Source organism: Haliotis asinina, chromosome 16, assembly GCF_037392515.1.
Source record: "Haliotis asinina isolate JCU_RB_2024 chromosome 16, JCU_Hal_asi_v2, whole genome shotgun sequence".
Classification (NCBI taxonomy): domain Eukaryota; kingdom Metazoa; phylum Mollusca; class Gastropoda; order Lepetellida; family Haliotidae; genus Haliotis; species Haliotis asinina.
Window position 1 is genome coordinate 24,321,423 of NC_090295.1, and position 24,033 is coordinate 24,345,455.

General features: G+C 40.2%; 1 protein-coding gene across 1 annotated transcript in view; it reads left to right on the forward strand.

The window, feature by feature from the left end:
* Positions 1-21,013, forward strand: part of LOC137268243 (transmembrane protein 26-like) — a 42,048-nt gene extending 21,035 nt beyond the window's left edge. Inside the window, exons 2-5 of the mRNA XM_067802780.1 lie at positions 9,528-9,747; positions 10,863-11,034; positions 17,561-17,770; positions 18,518-21,013. Coding sequence (XP_067658881.1) covers positions 9,557-9,747; positions 10,863-11,034; positions 17,561-17,770; positions 18,518-19,117 — 1,173 coding nt within the window. The 5' untranslated portion in view covers positions 9,528-9,556 and the 3' untranslated portion in view covers positions 19,118-21,013. The remainder of the gene's footprint in view (positions 1-9,527; positions 9,748-10,862; positions 11,035-17,560; positions 17,771-18,517) is intronic.
* Positions 21,014-24,033: the final 3,020 nt, after the last annotated feature.

Genomic DNA, 24,033 nt, shown 5'->3' on the forward strand with positions numbered 1-24,033 from the left:
ATAATTTTAGAACATTAATCCCTGTATAAACACAAGGAAACTGTTCTTTTTGTTTATGGGGATACATTCCTAAGTGAATGTCATGGTATACTATTCCAATAAAAGAAACGCATAATCGATTTGTATTTTTTTAGAATACATAAATTACATATTCTGTTCAAACAATCGTCAAAATATGTAACTAAAGTGTTGGTAGCATGATATCACATGACTGCACAGGTGAAAAATCGATTTTACCTGAAAATATTGATTTTGATTAGATTTCCTACAAGGATTAGAAAGGCATCGCCACAACGTAACACAACTAACCTTCAAACTGAAATTGTGCAGCAAAGAGCAATCACTACCTGGCAATACAAATCCAGATTACTTTCAAAACTTGACATTCGTTTTGAAAGTGTTTTGATGTCAAATAACTACGTCACGTCTTGACACGGAACATCGCAATTGAAAGAAAGCATGCTGGAGATGACCAGTCTTCTGTTACCAGGCGTCTGAATATTAGTCTGAACAAGATATCATGGCCTGCAGCTAGTTGCGACTAAACAGATATAACAAATGACCATCCCCGTACAGACATCGAGTTACCACTGCAGCCCAATACTGGTACATCCTAGCACTACAGTTGCGTGATTGTACTGCTATGGATGACAGCACAGCGGCCATGGTGCCTGTACGTCACAGGATTTCCGGTCAAACTGTCCGGAGGTTGAAATAGATTGGCCTAAGAGCCAGAAAACTCGACGCAGGATTCATGCAACGTCGTCACCGATGGGCTCAACGTCACCGTTATCTCAAAGTATCCACTTGAGGTTCTATAGACATTAACTTCTTCTACACTGGTCTACAAATCCATGCACTAACGGCTATTTGTGGACGAGTTATACGAGTTCATGTTTGAAAATACAGCATTTTCGCAACAGATTTCTCGTGTATACGTTTCTTTTTTTTTTGATAGTATATTAAGTTATATATTTAGTTCCAGGAAATCTGCCTCACCGTGTGTCTAAGTGAGTGAGTGAATTTGGTCTCAGCAATATTCCAGCAATATCACGTCGGGGAAGACCAGCAGTGTGCTCAACGTGTGTATAAGTACTTGATGCACTCTGAGTCACTAAAGTAAGCACACATTTAAACAGGTTTTGACAAGGAACAACATTCGGAGCAAAAAGACACACTTAGCACATCTGCTCTGAACATGTATCTCCTTACCATAAATACATGAATTTCTTTTAAGGAAAGTCAATGACATCCAACATTTCTAACACTTTCCAGCATGAACCAAATATCTGACATCGTGTTCGTATACGTACATACGCCGGTTTCTTTTTATTTATTTCACGATTATGAATTCACGAATTTTGCAATAGCAAGTACAGGTAATGCCTTGAAGGATCGTGATAGTGTGTGGAGCCTTGAGAGGAGGTGCTGAAGAAGCTTTACAGATATAAATCGTTTTCTAATTATTGTACAGGTGATTTAATATCTCTGAAATAAATACCACTTCTAAGGGAACAATAAATGACGTTCCTGGATGGGGGTCTGCAATGTTGAAGCCTTTTTCTGTAATTCAATACTACCAAATTCTTGCCTGCAAAACTCAGGTCCATAAATTAGACACTTTTATCTGAAGCATATCGCATTTGTCGAAGGCGAAACGTCAGGGTTCTTTTTTTCCACCTGAATACTTGTAGTATTTATGTCTGTGAGGGCACAGTGTGGTGTGTGCAGACACCACACAGGTATTTATTGAGAGCACTGGGGTATGCGAGGAACCAGTCAGCACATGATACAGGCGTTGGATCGGGAAGGGGATTTACGGGGAATAAGAACTTCATTGATATCTATTATCGCAATAGTGGCCTGTTTGTCTAAGGCTGCCAAACTGCTAGGTAAACTGTTTTTTTGCTGACCGTAAACTGAAGCCATATACTCTATTCATTCTCCGAAAGAGCATGGAAAGGTTTTCAGACATCCAGACTACAGGTAAATCCTCTTTCTACCAGAAATCAAACACCAGTCAAACTCTTCCATCAGATATCCCCACTTCAGGCAAACACTCGAAGCTTTCACCTTCCACAGATCCCAAACACCAAACAGGTTTTTCCCTTAGTCACCTATGCGCCATTCCTTGTCCTGCATCAGTTTCAAACACGCTCTACAATCTCAAGCATCCTCACTCAGGTCCTAGACAAGTTATTTCTCGTATACCGACACGAAGCGTATCCCTTTAACAGATCCCATGCAAACTCTTTCATTCAAGATACTCCTTCCGTAGACCCCAAAACAACTCATTCCTACTAGACCGACACTTGAAGCGTAAGCCTTTCAAAGATCACAAACAAACTCTTCCATCCCTGACACACGTCCTTTAGATACCAAACGACTTATTTCTCGAACACCAACTCTCGATCCCAAAGATCAAATAATAACTTCCCCGAGACATTCACATCTCAAACATACTCCTACCATGAATCCCTACAAACTCATTGTTCGGACACCAATACTCGAGTCACATCTCTTCAACAGATCCCAAACACCAAACAAACTCTTCCCCGATACACCCATGCTCCAAGCGAAGTCTTCCCACAGCCCGCAATAGTACACTCTCACGATGAATCTTTGAACCGCAACAGGCAACGTTTCCGATGGCAACACTCCTTCATAAAACCGCGGACATGTTCAATATAATTGCCTCATTACAAGACACTTAAAACAGACTAATAACCGCATGTTTCCAAAGGATCAGAACGGGAATGAGACAAATTCTGTGTATTTAGCTGATATGCGGCTAGATGAAAAAGAAACTGTAATATTTTTCATATGTACTCTGATATTTACAACGTAGGCATCCGGCCCCACTTAAGTAAGGCGGTTGTAGTTATAATGTCTTAGCTTAACGTTTAATTAGCAAGTTATGGCATTTGCATACTTTACGTTTTTCTCCAGAAACATGAAATGTATTCTGACACTAATTACCTGATGAGATATAATGGGCAGCGACTGGTTCCTACCCTCCTGCACAAATATCAACACGATTTAACGTGACGAAATATCACTCAGTCAAAAACAAATATAGCCTCACCTAGTTACAAGTGAATGTGAGGATGCACACTTTATCAACTCATCTGTGCTGATTCCTGCTTATATTGCTGGAGTAAAAGCTATACTCACTCACTCACATCCTCCTCAGAGTGCTCCTGACTTATAGTGTACTGCACTTTCATTCAACTCGAGGGATTACCACCTCGACAAAAATGAACAGCAAGCGTCCTTGACCAAAAACAGATGGTTCTCTAAATCTGTTTTGTTGCCATTGCCAAAGCGTGTTTGTTATGTACATAGTCTACTCCACATAGTTATTGGAGTTATATTCCACTGTTCCAATATCTTCTGGGATTTCAGGGAAGGTTGTGTTCCAGTGGCATCAAGTTGTGTTCCAAAATCTTAATCATGATTAGTGCGAGTCATCATAGCTCTTGGCATGGTGGCGTCTGCCACCTCTCATCTGCCTGGTCCTAGTCTGTCTAACAGTGCTGGAACCATGTTACCTTTCCCTCTGCCTCGTCAAGAGATTCATCAAGTCAACGATCTGCATTTCATTCGGGCCCTTTTCCTCAAAGGGATCATTTGTTTCGTTAACATTTGATCTCTCCATTTTGCTATTTCTCTGGCTAAAATTCGATTTTGTACAGGTGATCATAATAAAAGGCAGTGGCTTGTTGCCTACTTCATTCGGTCATTGTAGTTCCAATTTGTAGGAAATATGTATACGATTGTAACGTTAAATAGATTTATCCTGAGATCATCCTTGTCGTTTTTTGATTTCCTCAAATATTCCTAATTCGCAGTGCAGAGTCACGTCCCTTGGGCTCGCCAGAAACCTATGTTCGTCGTTCGAGTATGTTTATATGTTGAAGAATCATCTGTATCAAAAATGCAGTTCTTTGCGGGCCATGGAATAAAACACAAACTTTTTATGGAGGTAATTCCTGTTTAAGCACTCACACAAAAACAATGGTGCTTTGGCGGTTTCAGTTTACAGCTTCTGAACTCAGGTATCATCTATATTTGTATATTATCTAGGTTTTATTGACGGAAGCACTAGGGAATCCCCGTAATGCCAAACTGCAGCCCATGTTTTTACTTATTGACTGTTTAAACATCTGGCTCTTACCTAAACACACTTGTTCAGCCCACATGTCTCTGAAGTTGGACGGGTACCAGTTACTCAAGAGTCTGTTGGCTACATAGAACAATCCATAGAAAAACGCAAATAATGAAAGTATCGTAATGTGAATGGCAGGCACTCCAACCACAGAGAACACCACCTGTTTGTATTGCGGGCGTTCAGATAAATCTAAAACTTGGGTTTGCCGCCAGAAACACATTAACTCTCCCTTGTTGTTTACTCGAAAATATGATATATTGTGAGCAAGCAATGTATAATTTCCTAATTCAAATGAGTGACTGAGTGAGTGCTTGAGTTTAGTTATATGCCGCTTTTTGCAATTTTTCGTATTTGTACGAGTGAGTGAGTTTAGTTTTAGATCGCCTTTAGTAATGTTCCATAATATCGCAGCGGGGGACACAGAGTTGGGCTTCACACATTGTACCATGTGGAGCATCGGTGTGACGAGCGAACGCTATAACCACTAGGCTACCCCTCCGCCCCCTGATAAATTGTAAAGCGAGCTGACCTCATAATTCATTTGCAAAAGGACAAATGAACTAAACTGAAAAACTGAATTATCTGACCATGTATGTCTTGCTTATGAAATAATTTGCGCATATGGATTTGATGGTGAATATACTTATAATATAATAACTTAAATAATATTTGATAGACATACTAAAATTAATGATTAATGAAGCTACTGACCGGTGTCCGAAACCCGCGGAAGGAATAATGTGACTATGTCGATGTCAATCTGGATGTAAATCTGTCTGTATTGACGACTTCAATGACTACCGAGATTAGCTGGTAAACTCGCTGACTGGGTTGACACATGAAATCGATTCCCAGTTGCGCAGATCGGTGCTCATGCTTTTGATCACTGGATTGTCATGTCCAGATTATTTACATTATTATTTACAGACAGCCTCCTGGAATATGGCTTAATGCTGCGTAAAACTAAACTCTCTCGCACATTGTCCCGTTTGTAAAAACAACATGCTTATGATATGGAGCAGGTGTGCAGTGTTTGGGTAAGGTATTCTGCGTCTTGGAACATGAAGGTACCTGTTCTTCATTACAATCAGCGTTGAGAGCAAGTAGTCGAAATGCAATATATGAAAAGAAATAGATTTGAAATTGTGCAGATTGTTTGACTAAACTCATTTATTTGCATACAGGTAATTATGCATCACATACCCAGGGAACAAATAAAGGATCACATGAAAGGACAAGCGTTCCTTTATTATTTCCAAGTTTCTTCACACGAGGAACGCATGGGCTTTCACGTGATTCCGTAGTTTCCCCCTCAGTATATATGGGCACGCATGCAAAGCCAATGGTAACCAGGTGAAATGGGGTCTAACATCGAACTTAAAAGTATGACGACGTGCATGCGTGTGTATGTATGGCTGTTGTGCTTGCACAGACTTAGGCTGGTATTTGATTCTTTGGAGATTTTTTCAGGCAGCCCGACATGAAAGTTGCCAACCTCGGGGAGGCCGTTATTTCGATATTTCGACCACTGTAGCTCACTGAGACAGTTATGCATGAACACCCCATTCAGGCACATTATGCTGACTCCGAGGCCACTGTCCTTGTTGTAACTATTAAGGCTGAGCGCCACGCAGGGACAACATAAGTACCACGTCTTGTTTTGTATGACACGGTCGGGAATCGAACCAGCGATCTTCCGCTTCATATTTAGAGACCTACCGGTAGCGTGTATTAGAGACATTATAAAAATATACAATATGTTGGCTGAAGTCGTTTTTATCACTTTTTCATACCGCCTGTGTATTTCAATAAAATAAAATCATAGAGACTGATGTTGACAGTCATAAATGAAATGTATTCATACGCATGATCCCTGTTATAGCGGCGTGATGCACTCGATCTGTAAGTTTAATTCTGAGATATTATTTTGCTAATGCACCATATGAAGTAAGAGAAACAGAAGATATCTTCGTTGTGAAGCGTTTCTGTAATTCACAGTGGGCTACATGGTAATAAAAATATAGGTATAGAGAGGTTATCAATTTCGACATTAGAGATTGGTTTTTCTATACTGATAAGTCATTACCTTGTAATCGTTTTTTCATTACCTGTCGTATTGTTCGCGTACACTTACTTTAAGCCCGAAATTCCAAAATGGATACTTTAACTATGTGTGTATATCTACATGTATTAAACATATTAATCAAAGTGAAGGATCTTTTGCATGTAAACATGGATATATCAAACTAACCAATGTTTTCCTTTGGTGACTTCTGGGATATATTTTACACAGATTGCCGGAAAGCGTTCGACGCATGCGCAGTGGAAACAATCAAGCACTAAATGCTTCTGACGTTGATCTGTATGGATCAGATGACCTTCACATTCCTGTATGTGAGGATGTGATCTTCTTCCTCCCATCTGCTGATGCTATCAATGAACACAGCTGTGGATAAGGCATGTTCGCCAGAGTTACACTGCGCCTATTTCAAGGATTGTTGAACGCACACCATAACAAAGAACAGGTGCGCGATAATGAAGAAAGTTCTCAATTGTGGGTTGGGAGCTACGGACATGACGGTGGAGGGTGTTGAGAACATGGGAACGTTTCGGTGATACATGGTCTTTCGGAATCAGCAGATCCTGCAGCAACTGGCACGCTAAAGGTGCTTTACTTCTCGATTTTCCGATGTTCTCCCACTGGGGATAACGTGAGTGTTGCTAGGCAGTAGTAAGAAATAGTCATGACACAACACCTCCACCTGAAAATTTGAAAATATGTCTGTCTGGCTTGTTCGACAAAACAGATTCTGTTGAGAGGCAAAATGTCGGTGAATGTCATGAGAATGTGTTACTGAAGTCAGACGTGACAGTCACTATGTGATAGCAAAGCAATAGTCCCAGCCATTCCGATACTATTACACATAATCACCCAGATAATCCAAATCCAATGTTTTGGCCTCCAGCGTCAAGTCTGAGGTACTGGAGACCTAGTCTGTCCCATCACATGGATTATATTGGACATTCTTACTCCTTCATAAGGAGATGACATTCGTGAATTCTCGCCTTCCTAACTCATGTTATACATGGATTAATTGCAAATTCAACATCATTCTGTTCCTCACATAGTTCAAGCCTAAAGCATTCCATTCCATTTACTCGCATCTGTAAAAACATGCAAGTACAAACGGTAATAAACCTAATCTTCCCTTCAGTCACATCGCCTGTCATCATCCGGCTGCAACTATCGGCTTTATCAAGAGAAGCACATTCCCCTCTGTCATGCAATGACATTAATAGCGTCTTACGTGCAGGAATGAATGAGAGGACTATCAACGCAGATGACTGATAACTGCATCACGATCATAATAAACCCTTGTTTCGATATAACTTTCGTGAGAGGAACTATTTCTGAGAAGACATGGACTATTTTTTAATTCTAAATTATTACGTGTGTCAAGGCACTGGTTTGGTGGACGTGATTACAGGAGAAATCTTTAAACACCAAATGGGCTGAACGTAAACATTTTCCAAAATCAGTAAATATCATTCCAGATGCAGAGGTGTGATTTGCAGAAGATGAGGCACAGTATTGGTGATCTTAAGAATGATGACGTTGTATTTCCTCCACAGATGTGTGCTTCTTATTTATCCGTCACGTTAGAATGTTTAACCGTTCCATGTTAAACAACATCAGTGTGAAAGTGAAGTTACCATGTTACCAGAGCGATCTATGGAAACATAATTAACTCCATGAAGATAGTGATGTGACGGATTTGAACGAATCCACTTGTCCTTTTGTGCGTGCGTTAAAAAATGTTGGCTAAAAGTAAGGAGCGCTGGTTTTATTGGTGAGCTGAAAAAGAGAAGTCATTACAGCAGATCTGGGCACTGGAAGCGTAGTCCACATAGGCTTAGAAACGGTGTAAGAAAGATATATGCATGTCCAGACCCTACCCTTGTACTATGTAAAAGGAAAGGGATGTGACGATGAAACCAACCCCGCTTCTTACAAAGTTAGATTTCACCACGAAAAATATTTATAAGGCCCCGCCGAGAACTATAGATCGAAAGCCAGATGATGTCCTTGCAACAGGAACTATAAATCGGATCATCATCTTAAAGGTTATACGCAGCGACTCCTCGAAAACAGCAATCTCTGCAATCCCACGCTAAAATCATGGATCACCCATGACAGCGAAAACGCACCCTTCCAATTCAGCAACGTTGACAGAACATGTGCTGGGAGTATACAGGAGACTTTCCAGATAAGGAACAAAACATGGACCTGTAAGTCTCGTCTCGCAACGTCCGGTACAAAAATGGTTTCCTCTCCCTTTGCCCTCTTTAACTTGCAATGTGCAAGACGGTGCCCATTTAACTTCCTGTAACAGATTTCCGTTGACAAACGTGTCTTCAAAAATCAGTTCTAGTTCTAAAGCGCGACCTCCAAATATGACTTTCACAACTGTTGACAGTCGTATAGTTGGCTAACTTGGGGATACTTAGATTGGAAGTGGATTCCTGCAAGGCTTATTCGTTCCTTACTGTGAACTGACAACCATGAGCCCTTTCGAAACGTTGTTTGTCACTGGTAGTACAACGGCCTCGCAAAGGACCGTGACATACTTACCTAGCCCTATTACTGATGGAATGAAGGACTGACGTTATGTCAGTGGACTGTGAAGAGTACCGACGTTTTAGCAGATAGTAAGGAGTATTGACGTGAGAAGAATGTGAAGAGTAATGACGTTTTGGGAGATGGTAAGGGGTTTGATATGTGGTCAAACTTGAAAGGTCCTCACGTTGTAGAGCATTTTAACGAGGAGGGACGTTGAAGGACATTGTAAGGAGTGCTGACATTATAGGTGATTGTAAGGAGTGCTGACATTGTAGGTGATTGTAAGGAGTGCTGACATTATAGGTGATTGTAATGAATGAATGAAGATTTTTCTGAGACTATTTCACAATGGAACACTACCCAGTTCAGATTGTTGACCTCGCACAATAAGGTATTGAGTTTAACATGTGTTCTAATTTGAACATCACGAAAACGTCGTTTCACCAGAAAAAATGACCTTTGCTAACGAGTGTATTACAAAAGTAGATTCTCTCATTTGCTTAATTAGGTTCCCGGGATATATTTAGTTGTAACGATTCCAACACAAGTTCAGGCTGGAGCAAGTTGAAAGTTTTTCCATCTATCATACTTTTGTAAGATGAAGCACTTGTCCTCCATTAGATCTTCATCGCTCTCATATGAATCTCAGTTGAATTTCCGAGACTCTGTGAAGTTCGTGTGTCGGTTGCCGAATTCTTTAAGTGTTTTGTTTTCAAGACCGATGTTTTGTTTCAGGGCGCTGATGACGTTGTGACAGAGCTGACATGAGCTGCTTCTCAGTATTCCGCGCCATCACTGTACGTCTGCTCTTCTCAAGTCACGGCGCCATTTCAATATGGCGGTTGTACGTGGTGACGAAGGACCAGCGTTTTTGGTACCTTGCGTGTGCGCTTGGTTTGCTGTTACTGGAAATGACTATCACCCTCGGTAAGAAGGGAGGCAAGGAGTGGAAATGGTAAGTTCAATATATAACAGTATTGTCTTATCCTGCTATTTGTCCAAATGTATCTTTCATTCAAAAATATAATTTCACTTTGTGGAAGTGTGGTGGAGTATGAACCTCCACAGAGCGAAGGACAGTGTATAAATGCCGGAAATCTATGTTGTTCACATCTGTTTTCTCCAGTCTGTCCGACCGCGCACATTCATCTTTTCCAGAGCAGAACTTTCAAACCATTTAATATTTCTTCACCAAACACACCAAATGGATAGTCCAAATGGTGTACTGGTGCCTTTGGTATTTTTGGATTTGGAATAAAATATTTTTTGCGTTTCCATGGCAACAGGACTGAATTTGGTAGTAGTGCTCTTTTCCGGAGCAGAACTATAAAACCGTACAATATTTCTTCACCAAATTTGGCACAGAGATAGGTCTGATAGTGAACTGGTGCCCTTTGGCAGTTTTGGATTTCTGAAAAAAAATCTTTTTGTTTCGATAGCAACATGTGTGGCTTCGGCTGAATGTGGTGGTACTCTCATTCCACTTTGCAATATACCTGTCAAACCATTTGATATTATCACAAGTAGACATAATTTCGGAAAGTATATTTTGCCATTACGGGGAATATTGATGACATTGTTTTCCAGTTTTTAAAGTATGTGTGTTTATACTAAAAGTTGTAAAGAGAAAAACAGTTCCTAGCTGTTTCGCTAACAAACTTGTAGTGTTGTTGAATGGCACATATAACTAAGTTTTCTTTGTTAGCCCTACTTTAATAATCGGTGAAGGTCCGGATTAGAATTGATCTTCAGTAACCCATGCTTGTCGTAAGAGGCGACAAACCGAATAGGGTGGTCATGGTCGCTGACTTGGTTGACACGTGCCATCGTATCCCAGTTGCGTAGATAGATGCTCATGATGCTGATCACTGGATTGTCTGGTCCAAACTTGATTATTTACAGACCACCACCATTTCGCTAGAATACGGCTGAGTGTGGCGTAAAACTAAACTCATTCTTTCTTATATTGTCATCGTATTCGTCTTGACTTTCAACCATCACTTTTTATAACACAGTATTACCGACGAAGGCGGTGTTACAACTGACGAAGTCATTCACTTACTGTTCCAGGTTCTGTCCGAGTGTTCTGATCTATCTGATGTGTGTGGTTCCTGCCATCTGGTTCCTGGAGCTCAACGAGATGGAGAAGCGGGTCCAGTTCCTGGCAGCAAACAACGGCACCATCCTGCCTCTGAATGAGTCCATGGAAGAGATGAGTGCCACCCTCGGTAGTGCATTTGGCGTGAGTACAAGACTGGCTACATTGCATTTCAGCACTTGAAGAAACACTGTATTATGTGCCTGTTGGGCTCAAACGATTCTTGAAGTAAACGCAGTCACATTATTTTCAAAATGTTTATTTGTGTGCTTAACATCTAAATGCGTTTGTCGCGCTTTCTGATAATTTGATGCGTTTGTCCAAAGAAGCATTTTTATCGGGACAAATACATAAAAACGCCATGCACGTACCCACACATGTATACTAGTGTATACACTCGCACGCACGCACGCACGCACGTACGCACGCACGCACGCGCGCTCTCACACAAATACACATAACAACACTGGCTCGCTAGTCCATGGCTAATCTTCACAGTGAATCTTCACAATCACTGGCCCGATTTGGAAACAATTTCACCCACTGATGGTTTAAATTCTTTTTCAAATGGTGATATTCATAATTTTTGTATTAACCTTTGAACCAATTCAACATTTTCCCAAGAATTGTGTAAATTAGGTTCAAGGTGCAATATGTATATTTCAAGGAACATGTCCATGTGGTTGCAAGTAGCTTTTCCAGAAGGGCCATTGTATCTGCATCGGTAAGTTTCCCATCCAGACACACTGATGTAGGGAGATATTCCCATAACAGCACTTAATGGTGTTCTGGATGTAAAAGATACACTTAAAATCCCCTTAACAAAATGGAAGTAACTAAATACGGCTATTAGGGTAAATGTGAGCAATGTTGAACGTGATGGAATCTGACTGAGAACAGTTTGGGGGTGATAGTTTTGAAGCCGGATGCATGTAATACTCCTCTGCAGGACGAGGTAGTGATGTACGGGTCTTAAACGAGCACTTAAACAGCCATAAAGAAAAACTGTGTACACACAAAACGACGGGATATGTATTCTGTGTATAGAGCCGCCTTGACCGTTCTCAGCACTGCGTGTCTGAGACCATATGTAAATGAGTATGGTTTGGGGTATTCTTAACAGTGATATTCCATCAATCTCGGTGCAGCCAACGCCAGAAGGATTTCACGCATCGTAGGAATAAATCTGAACCTTTGGCATGACGACCAAACGCATAAAATACTAGATCACCCAGTCTCACAGAATATATGTAAATGTTAGATAAAAGTATGTAAATCGTATCCCCCAGCTTTTAATGAGGGGGATATAGTCGACGGCTAGTCCGTCTGTCCGTCCATAATCATTTTATTTCCGGAACATAACTCAGAAACCGTTCAAATATTGGTAGATATTACAAACAGAACCTAAGGTGGTGCCTTTTGCTATTTACAGTTTCTTGTCTTTCATATTTTTCTCGGTTTCCATGGAAACGTTTTGCACTTGGTCTTAAAGGAAGGGTTGCACTTCGTTTCCTGAGCACAACTCGAAAACCTTTAAGTATGTTTCAGCAAAACCTGGCAGACAGACCCCAGTGTTGCCTTTTGCTATTTACAGTTTTTTTATGTTTGTTTGTTTTTTCGTTGTTGTTTTTTTTTTTGGTTTGGGCATTCATTTATACTTCTTTTCATGGCTCTCAATGAAATTTTTACTTAGGTTCAAAAAGGGAAGGGGTGCGTTTTCTCCGGGCACAACTCGAAAATCTTTAAATATCTTTGCTATTTACAGTTTGTTTGGTTTTTTTGTATTTTTGACATTTATACTTTTCACGGTTTCCAATGAAAAGTTAACGTTGTTCGGCTTTGTTTCCTCAGCATAGCTCAAAAACCATTCAATATTTTTCAGTAAAACTTGGCAGATATATCAAAGAGAACTGAAGTGATGCATATTGCTATTGACAGCTTTTTGTGGTGTATTATTTTCCGGGTTTCCAGGGCAATTATTCTAACATAGTCTCAAAAGGGAAGGTGGATTTCGTTTCAGAAGCAAAACTCGAAAACGTCTTAATATCTTTCAGCAAAACATGGCAGATATGTGAGGCAGGTCTGGAAGTGGTGCTTTTGGTATTTACAGATTTGTGTTATGTTTACTTTTCTCGGTTTCCATGGAAACGATTTGAACATAGTCTCAAAACATCTTTATATCTTTCTAATGCAGGACGCCTTTATTTGGGTATGTTGTCCAGTTATACCTTTTAATAGATGATGTAGTATCAGCTTGGCATTTACTAGTGAAATCAACGTCCATGCTGAAGCAGGTTTCTCTTGTAAAGTTCTTATGTATAGTTCTACACAACGTCACAGGATCTCAGATGTACAATTCGGCACAACTTCACTAGTTCTGTAAGAGACTTCTCTGGTCGATTCTACGCAATTCCTCTAATTTCCGTCTGACTTCACAACTTCATCAGTTGGCCTATGCAGAATTAAACGCAACTTCACTATCTTCCGAACATTCAGTTATAAATACCTTCACTAGTTCTCGAATGTATACAAGTTGTCGCAGGTGCAGTCATAAAGCGCTTCACTAATTCTCATGTAATTAAGTATAAAAAACTAGTTGCCGTATATGCAAATACCCAGAACGTCACTTGTTGTTGTCTATTGTAGTTCTTGTATTTCGCAAAAAATCCCTGGTACCATCGCTAATTGTTCTATTTATCATGTATTGCATGGTGACAATCACTGGATCGTATGATCCAAACAACATGTAGAGTAATACATGTAATACTGCTGTAACAAACATAGATATTCTCACAATTGTACAGAGAACGAGATTTCTGATAAATGTGGAAAGGGTTTTGTCGTTTCTAGTGTGCATATTTTATTATGTGTCATCCTCCGCATGTTTATCATTTTCGTTTTTTGGTGTTTGCTACTCATCGCGAAGCGTCTTTGCATCGTCACTAGTTCTCGTACACAAACGTATAATAATGACGCTGGACACAACACACCAGCACATCTGCATATGAGTCAGTTCTATAAAAAGACCTGACGTGTTATCTGCCACACCTGGCAGAGCCAGACAGTGGCAGGCAGTGTTAGCTGCAACAGCTGCATCAGATCACTCCGCTCACTGAGATGCCAGTCCATCTTGACAGTCACTGCAATATTTTTGTAGCTCATTAATTTGCTGCGGAAGGCCAGAGGGTTGCTTGTCCATCAACACAGCTAAACCCGTGCATGCTTGTTTCAGGTCATTCAACAAAATAATCAACTAGGAATTATACATCCTAGGATCTCTTCCCATACTCCTCTGAATTATTGTGTTTATCTGAAACTCGATTAGATAAGGTTAAATAAAAAAGTAAAATGTTTCTCGGGCATTGGCGCATCACTTTATTTAGTGCGCATAAGAATTCGTTATTGCCGTTTATAAAACAAATTTCGACATAGCCACGTCCCGGTCATGCATTTGTCTACCAAGAATGGGTCTCTGTAAGAACAAGTGTGCTTCCATTTTGCAAACTCACAACATTGCTCTTGCTCTCCTATAAAATGCAGTGCACACTATGCAGCTACCGAACGCTGATGTACGGAGTTTCCTGTTGTCAGTGAAAATCACAGAGGCGACTAAAACTCAACTCTCATGGACACTTTTGCGTGGAGTCTTTGAAAATATAACACTAGAGGAGGTATTTCATTTCTTGTCAAACAAAAGACTGCAATCTGACATTGGCCATTGAGTGTGTATGCCCGCTGGTACGATGACGTTTCATCAAGTTGTACCTGACGTGTTGTGCAGTCATATCGAAACCACAATAGTTTGAGTCATAGATGAATCATCATTAGTGAAGTTCCCATAGATATGCATGTTAATTAACTCTTGCAAGGATAATTTTAATAGATTTAGATTCGATCGAATTTCTTTCAACACTTATAAATTATCTCGGCTACAAATACATAATTTCCCTTTAATTTTCCCGATGATTATTAATTAAACAAAATATATTAGATATACCAATCAGGTTTAACATGGCTGTCTATGGTATAGATCAAAATTACTGTGTACCTAAGGTGCTTAATCATGTGTCATTCGATGACCAATCAAAGAAAAGATGAAAAAATATGTACCCGTAGTAGGATATGATTCCCGAATAGTTTGCAGAATCTGAAAATAAAAGAACTTCTACTCAATTAATGAAAAGCATTTTTGCAATAATTGATTAAAATGTAAGTCTTTGGAAATATCACCAATGATGATTCAGTAATGGCCAACTACTGTAGATTCGTTTGACGACACACTTCTAACTGCGAGGGTCACATATCTAGTTGCTTATTTCGGACGATTTTGCATATTCAATGTTAGTCCGGCCAAATCTAATTCCAGTATTTCTGCAAATAGTATGAATGAACGAGCAATCACCTGCTCCAGTCCAATAATGCACGGAATGTGAGATGAGACACGCGTGCTCGTGGCGTTAATGTGAAGTTGACAACACGAACCAAACCTCACAGAAATGCAAAGATCATCACAAAATGATTCGAATTGCAGTCATTTTAGAAACGGTTTAACAGGCTAATAAAATGACGATACGAAACCGACAATACTGAAGTTTTGGATTGTATTACGGTACTCCGAAACGATGGCAAAATATCGCGGTACTACATATATAGCGGTACACCGTTTCAGCCATCTCACATCAATAAATTGCCTGACGAAATGAACAGTTCGGAAAATACCTGCTTTCAGTGACATCTCACCATTATAATTTTATCGTTCCTCGTATCCGCATGTAATGATATGAGTGAGTGAGTGAGTTTGGTTTTACGCCGCTTTTAGCAATATTCCAGCAATATCACGGCGGGGGACACCAGAAAATGGGCCTCACACATTGTACCCATGTGGGGAATCGAATCCGGGTCTTCGGCGTGACGAGCGAACGCTTTAACCACTAGGCTACCCCACCGCCCCTGTAATGATATGAACACTATATAGTAAATGAGTCAGCCAATGCTTCGTATTGTTTTACATCGTCTACGATCCACCAGGTCAATACACTGACACAAACACCGCAAGAACATCAATACTGTTTTAACCACCTACAATTACAACATCGGAAAAGATTGCAACGTTCATATTCTTCATGCCATATTCTTCATGCATAAATGATATACAATTTTCCATCATAACACAAACGCATCGATAACCGTAACAGATGGCCTAAACGTGTACCACTCAGAGGGGAAGGAAATGGGTAAATGACGTTAATATCAAGTTCAAAGATGGGCATCAGAGAACCAAAGCCATAAAGTTATAGGGCAACTCAGTTACTGCATGAAATATTGCTTAAACGTGACAGTTGTTGTAATCAAGATCTAGAAGCAAGTTAGCGCTCGAAGAAGCCATCATGGTATGTGAGATTCGATATAAACAGAATAGGATGGAGTGAAAAACTCCAGCCCGCCTCGCATTTTTCACTTGTTCAAAGAAGCTAAGTGGGAATAGGTGTGCTTAGTGGAAAGGTTCATCGCAAAAATAACGAGATTACGCCTCTGTGATTTGCATTATCTCGGTAGCAGATAGAGGTTAATGAGACTTTAAGGCGTCGGCCAAAAATTAGGACGTTGAAATTTGAGGAGACAACCGTAATGTTTTTGTTTTATTTTCATGTTTTAGGGGTGATGTAGTGCGCGATTTCAAGATTAGGGTTGTATTCCTTTGGTTCTTCAGTACATTTAAAGAATTTTATTGATCGTATTTTTATATATTAGAATATCTTCTCCCATAATGGATGTACTTCTTTCCTCTAGTTTAAAAACCAAGTGCAAAATTATCAAGTTAAATTGGGTTGGCACAAGGTTAGGTACTGTAGTCCGTTTGGCTCAAAAGTGTACGTAATTGCAATCTACCTCGAAAACTAATAACCATGCAATGCTCAATGAAATGCTGACCATAATCGAAACACCAGACCATGTCTGTGAGTCTTTTTTGCGGAATGTAAGCTCTAAAAATAAGAAAACCTTTTTAACAAATTATCATAAGTGCCTAAGTCCCTGCATTCCTCCGTCGTAACAAATAGTGATCTGTGTCAATATCTTCACTATAGTTTAACAACTTATTTTCATTTTTAGAACTTATATTATGCAAAACCTCACAGATTTGGTCTGATGTTTTGATTATGATCAGTGTTTCACTGAGTACTTTGTGTTAATAGTTTTCGAGTTACAAACGGACTGTAACTGATGTAATCTGTGCTATCGTTGACGAAACCTGTGGGATTTCAGGTCCCTGGAAATTATGCTTAAAGGTTGCTGAGAGTTGGGTAGAAGTGACCAGGCTTGGTGATTTGTTTTGATGCATGACTTCGTTCCCCAGTATCGGCGTTCCTTGATTATAGTAACAATCACAGAGATTGTTAGAACAAGCACACACACAATAACATATGATAATCTTGTGTAATAACGCCATGATACCCTTGTATTTGGTGTAGCAATTGTTTCCTACTGCAGCAGCAGGAACATGGAACAATCTTCAAGTGCAACTTCTACCATCTCTGCATCCTTTTCTATCTTCATCCTCCTTCGCTTTCAGCCCCCCCCCCCCACCCCCACACACACCTCCCACCCCCACACCCTCTTCCTCAAAAGCATGACATTATTTTCAACTAACTCGCATCTCTGTTCCTTACAGTTCAGGTTCGAGATCCGCATTCCGATCCTGATGACGTCTGACGAGTGGATAAGGACCCTGGAGCAGCTTCTGCTGCTGATCCTCATCCTAGGACGGTGGATCCTGCCCAAAGGGAAGCTGACTCACGACCAGCTGTCGCAGCTGCTCCTCGTGTACATAGGCACAGCCGCTGACATCGTCGAGTTCTTTGATGCTTTTAAAGAGGAAGTGGTGTGTATTTACCCTTTGTGTGGTTTGCATATTAGCTGTATAAAGACAGCCAGTGAACCACCAGTCTCTGCGTTCGTTTTGACTCCAGTAATTAATCAGTCTTGAGCCTCCTTGAAACGCAGGTTTTAGTGATAATAATGACGGAGGATAACGCCGGAAATGGCCTTCATATTCATAAAACATATGGGTCCTGTTGTGCAAGTGACGTTGTTCGAATTATTCATCCTTTCATTCATTCATTCATTCATTCATTACCATGTCCATCCTTCGCTTATTTTCCTTCGACCCCCTTCAAACACACACACACAGTGCTCGCACTTATAAACGCAAACATTTGCATGCACGCACATTTTTATTGTCACATCCAGTGCGGCGTTTAACAACAAACCAACCAACCAAATCGTTTTTGCTTCACTTATAAACAAAACTATTGCGGAAGTTGTCTTTTTATGATCCTTACGAAACTCCTTTTAAAAAGTATCAATCTTCAGCACTGACGGAAGGTCCTTACCTGTTCTGAATTCAAACTGTATTTTAGTCACTGGTGACGATACGTTACATGTTTCTACAAATATCTGTTTGTGTGTTTCGATAATTCAGAACTATGAAAGCACTTGTCACTTGCTCCGGCTCACACAACGCTATGGGCTCATTCGTAGATCTGAGGCGATTTCATAGGTCTTGATCCATTTGGATCAACATTATTATTACACAAATATGTGTAATGTTGAACTGTTTCTCTTTCAGGTGCGTTACAACAAACTCCTGTGTATGATAATTCTTGGGATCTGGACTTTGAGTTTGCTTCAGTTCACGTTAGTTCTCACAGCGTCGCGAGTCCGTCGAGACCAGTCTGGGCTGGCAGCAGAATATCCCCCAGAGAAAAAGGTGGGTTGTTGCTCCGCCGACGTGTACGGCATTGTGATCTCAATCCTCCTCCAAGATGTTCCGTTCCTGGTTCTCAGGATGCTTCTCATCTTCCGCTACGGTGTCCTCAGCTACACGAACATGTTCTTCACGTCCAAAAACACTATTGTGATAGTACTACTGATATACCGTCTGGTCGTGGTTCAGGTTGAGAAATCACAGCATGGTCGTATCAAGAAGCTGAAACAACATCGGTACCCTTACGACTTCCAGAGCAAGCGTTTGGTTGATTCTATGTCATTGACCGACAGCATCAGTACATCCTGCAGCAGTTACTATGACAGCAAATCTAGACTAGTTGGGAGCTCCAGCATACACAGCAATGGTTGGCTGGATACTCCAAGATCTCAGATGAGACGGAAAGAAAAGCAACGGTTAGCAAGAACGTACACACTGGAAGATTTGAACACGGATCTTTAGTCCACAGTGAAACACTGATAGCGGGACATTGATAATCAGGGAGCCCCAAGTGATTGATATCGAGAGCATCTATCGAAAACAGCATACCCTAGAATCGTTGATACGGGAATATGTTACTCCGAACGACTTGTTTTGGAGGGAGTTACCCAGTATCAACAGGGGTCGATGTGATTGTTATTTTTGTGTTGTCTTCATTGGGAGACATTTCATCGTGATTGTTCTCCCGGAAATTGGTATTTTTACCAATATTCTGTTACAGGAATCTGACTGAGCTACTCCTTCGTGCTTGGACATCATTTAGCATTGTACGAATACCATCGTCCAATTCAACTGCCGATGAATATTTATATGTTAATATTTGCTTGTTGGAAGTGGCACTATGTCATCTGATTCTGACACCCTGGCCAGTAATAAGCTGTGTGTACCAATTCTTCAGACGGCTTAAGACAACCAGCTGAACGAGGATAATGGAATTCTACAAATCTGATGCAGTGTTTGTTCCAAATATATCATATATCGGATTATGTGTACCCAAAGACTATTTTTGACGTAAGAATATGGCACGGCTTCTCTATGTTTGTATTTCTGCTTGAGTCTCTTAGATGGCCCGACAGGCAACTAGCGTATGACAGACTTGTCCTATATGTGATAAACATCAGGCCATCCACGGCACAGTAAAAGAATATTGTCATCAAGTATAGGGACAGGACTGGGTCACATCATGCATGATCCGAGATATTTGAGTTTAGCCATTATGAATGTGTGCAAACATGTCTGCAGAGAGGCTAAATATCATCGTGATTTCAATATTCTGTTTCAAAAGGTTTGTAAGTGTTGCTATAAGATGGTAATTAATTGTTTTCAGATGTAAAAAGTACTTAACACTTCAACACTGCACATCTTAAAAACACAATCTGACGCATTTTCGAAATCGTCCACTTCCCAAATCTGCAAAGACATTTGTTCTAGTATAACTATATCCATATGAAATCTGGATTGTTTCTGTCGAAATGAAAATGATTAAGTAGAAATTGTATTTCTCATTTTTTTTTCATTATATATTTTTGCCCTTTGAAAACGACAAGGTTATTTTGCGATTGTTCTCAAATCAAACACAGGATTCTGTTGTGATAGAATGTACTTCTACGTGCATTGTTGGTCGTTTGTTGTTGTTCTACAGGTGTCTGGAGTCAAGTCAGTACTTACCATTTTTGTACCATGCATTCACAAAGTGTGTATCATCCTTTCCCATACATTCATGTGCCTGTACATCACGCATTGTGTGTAGCATAATGTTTTATGCATGTACCATCACACATTGCGTGTGTACATCATACATTATGTGTGTACATCACGCATTGTGTGTCTACACACTCATTTTGTGTGTTCTATCACGAATTACGTGTATGGTTCACGCGTAAAATGTGTGCAACATGTGTGTATATTAAGCATCAAGTGTGTCTTCATCGATATTGTGTACCATCAAGCATTGTATATGTACATAATGCTTTCCTGACATGTATTATGTGTGTATGATCAATCAATACACATGCACCGTGTGTATCATATATGTTTGTACCGCGGTGGTGTTGTGTCATTGCCGTATTCCTTCTGTGTACAACTCGTTGCTTACATCATTCCCCAACTTGCGATACTGCTACTACTGATACTGCTACTACTTTAGGTAGTTACATTTTATATTTGTATGAATGGTGAGCTTTGTGAGATTGTTTGTATAATTTGAACAGTTTTCTGTGTGTCATAACGTTTAGAATACTTATGAAAACTTGTCCCAGAATATGCCATAAAATAACACACACATACTATTTGGTATTGTGTTGTTACGTGGCTGTACATTTGCAGGGAAAATATTTTAGAAATAAAACTTGAATTAACGGATTATGTCATGTTTCATATGATACGTCTTGTTCCTCTTTTTTTAATATAGCACACAGATTAGAATAAAGCACCCAAGCCCATGTTGGTCCTTAATCGTAATACAGATAGCCTTTATAATGTAGGTCAGATTTAACATTTTTCTGATACCAAAGTATACATTCCAGTAGGTAAAGGCCAGGAAGGTCATAAGACAACTGTACTGACCCCTTAAGTATGTCCACCATTGCACTGAACAGAGTGAGTGAGTGAGTAAGGTTTTGCACTGCTTTTAGCAATATTCCAGCAATATCATGGCCAGAAATGGGCTTCAACCAGAAATGGGCTTCACACAGTGTACTCATGTGGAGAATCGAACCTGGGACTTCAGCGTGACGAGTAAACCACAGGGTCCCCAATGTTCATCACTGCTCTGAGTCTGACAGAATTGGTTTTGCATGACTTAGAATCATGGCAAAACATCAGGATATATTCCTAGTCGTATATCCCCCATATGCTGCAGATAGATATACCGAAGCAAACGGCAATTAAGTTGATCTTTTGACTTTAGAGTAATGTTGCAAGTCCAATCCTCCCACAATCCATACCCTTAGAAATGCATCTATTCGCTTTTATCAGGTAAATGACACACAAATGGCTACAATGATAAGTACTCGTGAAAATCCGGTTAGAATTGATCTTCATGTAATCCATGATATTCTTAAAAGGCGACTAACGGTGGTCAGGCTTGCCGACCTGGCTGACTCGTCATCGTATCCCAGTTGCGTAGATCGATGCCCCTGTTGTTGATCACGGATTGTCAGATCCAAATTCAATAACTTACAGACTGCCGTATTGAACAGTCATTTTATACAATCTGTTTTGACATTGGGAGGACATTTAACAAACTTGTGCAGGAAGATGGCCTGCTTCAAAGCACCGGAAGTTATGGCAGTACGACTTCAGAAAATCACCCTTCTGAGTATTCTAAATGCTCGTCCTTCTGTTTTCTTGTTGTTATGTGTACCTTTGACAAGGACACTAATAACAATCTCAGTCGGCTGTGTTTTATATTGTAGGCCCACCCCATGCATGACGATCCAACAAAATCACGATGTTCATAATATCCCATGCACATCGCTGCAAGAATGTATATGATGTTTTGAAAACATGTACAAAATGTTTTTATTTATATGTCATAATCTAAAGGCCGTATATAAATAGATATAAGTATTTCCGTGTACATGTTTGGAAAATAATACAAGAGCAGGTGTCTACTTTCTTTTGTTCATCAGAATATTTTGGTGCCCAACCACATCGCGATTCTAAAGGGGTAATCAGTCAAGATTGATTTTTCCCGTTGTACACCAATCACTATATTGCAATGACGCCGCAGCTATCATATACGACAGGGCCAGAAAGATTAGTTTTAGACAAGACACACATTCTGAGAATGGAACCTGAGGCGGCGGCGTTGTGAGCGAGCACCACAACCTCCATGCTATCCCACCATCTCATTTTCCTGATAGCAACGTATTCAATGTACGCCATGCCAAAGATCTGTGCGCCCATCCTGTTGTTATCAATCACCACGGAGCCCTTGTCTGCGCTATCTGTGGCATCGGTGCTGGGAGATGTTCTATCGCCCCCTGTTTTCAATTATTGCACTTGTGAAACACGTACCATTTGTTATTCTAATGAAAAATCCACTTTATCTCAGCACAATGAGAAGGCACATCGCCTGTGAAATGGAAGGTCGACTTGAAGAGTGGTGGGATGTTTATTGTACAATACAATTGTGCTAAGTATACAAAATACGTTAACATTGGGTATTTCATCAGTGAAACACGCAGAGACACGCGTATGGGTAGCATCATTTGCTTTCTTGTACAGTGCTGCACCTTCAACATTGAGGCTATATATTTCAACCATTGGGGGACGGTGGGGTAGCCCAGTGGTTAAAGCGTTCGCTCGTCACGCCGAAGACCTGGGTTCGATTCCCCACATGTATACAATGTGTGATGCCTTTTTTGGTCTCCCCTGAAGTGATATTCCTGGGATATTGGTAAGAGCAACGTGAACGTACTGCATGCAAATGCTTAATACGCACCCATGTAAGTATTCTAGTCAAGACAGCTATCTGTAGCTCTACAGGTGGCAGATCAGGCTAGGGTCAATATAAATAGACAGGCCTAAAACTAAACTCCCCCACACATTTCAATGGACTGACCGGCATAAGACTATACTTTATTCAACATAGCATAGGTCATATACATGTATCAACATGGCAAATGAAATACTGATATCTTCTAGGAATCTTGTCTTTATTTATTCTCCATTTATTGCACTGGACATTCGTAAATTACGAAAGCATGAAAGAATTAAAGAAAGGGGTGTGGTGTATATTCGCCCTCGTGACTAAATCTCCACCAAAGTGTTAGTCCGATGGTAACATGTGCATGGATTTTCAAAACACATTTCCCTTAACTGAGTTGTGTTTATAATACTTTGAAAATTTTAATACATAATTGGAATTACTCGGTTTTTGAGTCGCAGATTGGAAACAATTCCCGGTTATGTCACAAATACTGACCTCGTACAGTAATGCAAGGGTGCAGATATATATAGGAATCCGCACCATCTCACCGAAACTTTCCAACGTCACGTATTTTTGTGGTTTAGACGAATGTTTTAAAATGCTAATAAATTTTGACGGAAAATGGAAAACGTTCTATGTAGATTCTTCAACTAGGTCTACTGTGAGGAACAAAATGTCAAGTTTGCGTGTTACTCATGTTCCGTCGCGCCCCTATGAACATCTCTGCGTGATCAATGCGCCACGAGTAATCCCATATTTTGTGTAAACATTACATGTAACCCCTAACCCGATGAGACTATATCTGACGTGCCAGTAAGTTCAAAACTGATATGAATGCGTGCGTGGATTTCAAAAATATCAACAAACATGGCTGTATGCAGTTTTTCCTAAACACTTTGTAATTAATTAGATGAAAGTTAAGAGAAGCACGCTGGGTATCTAC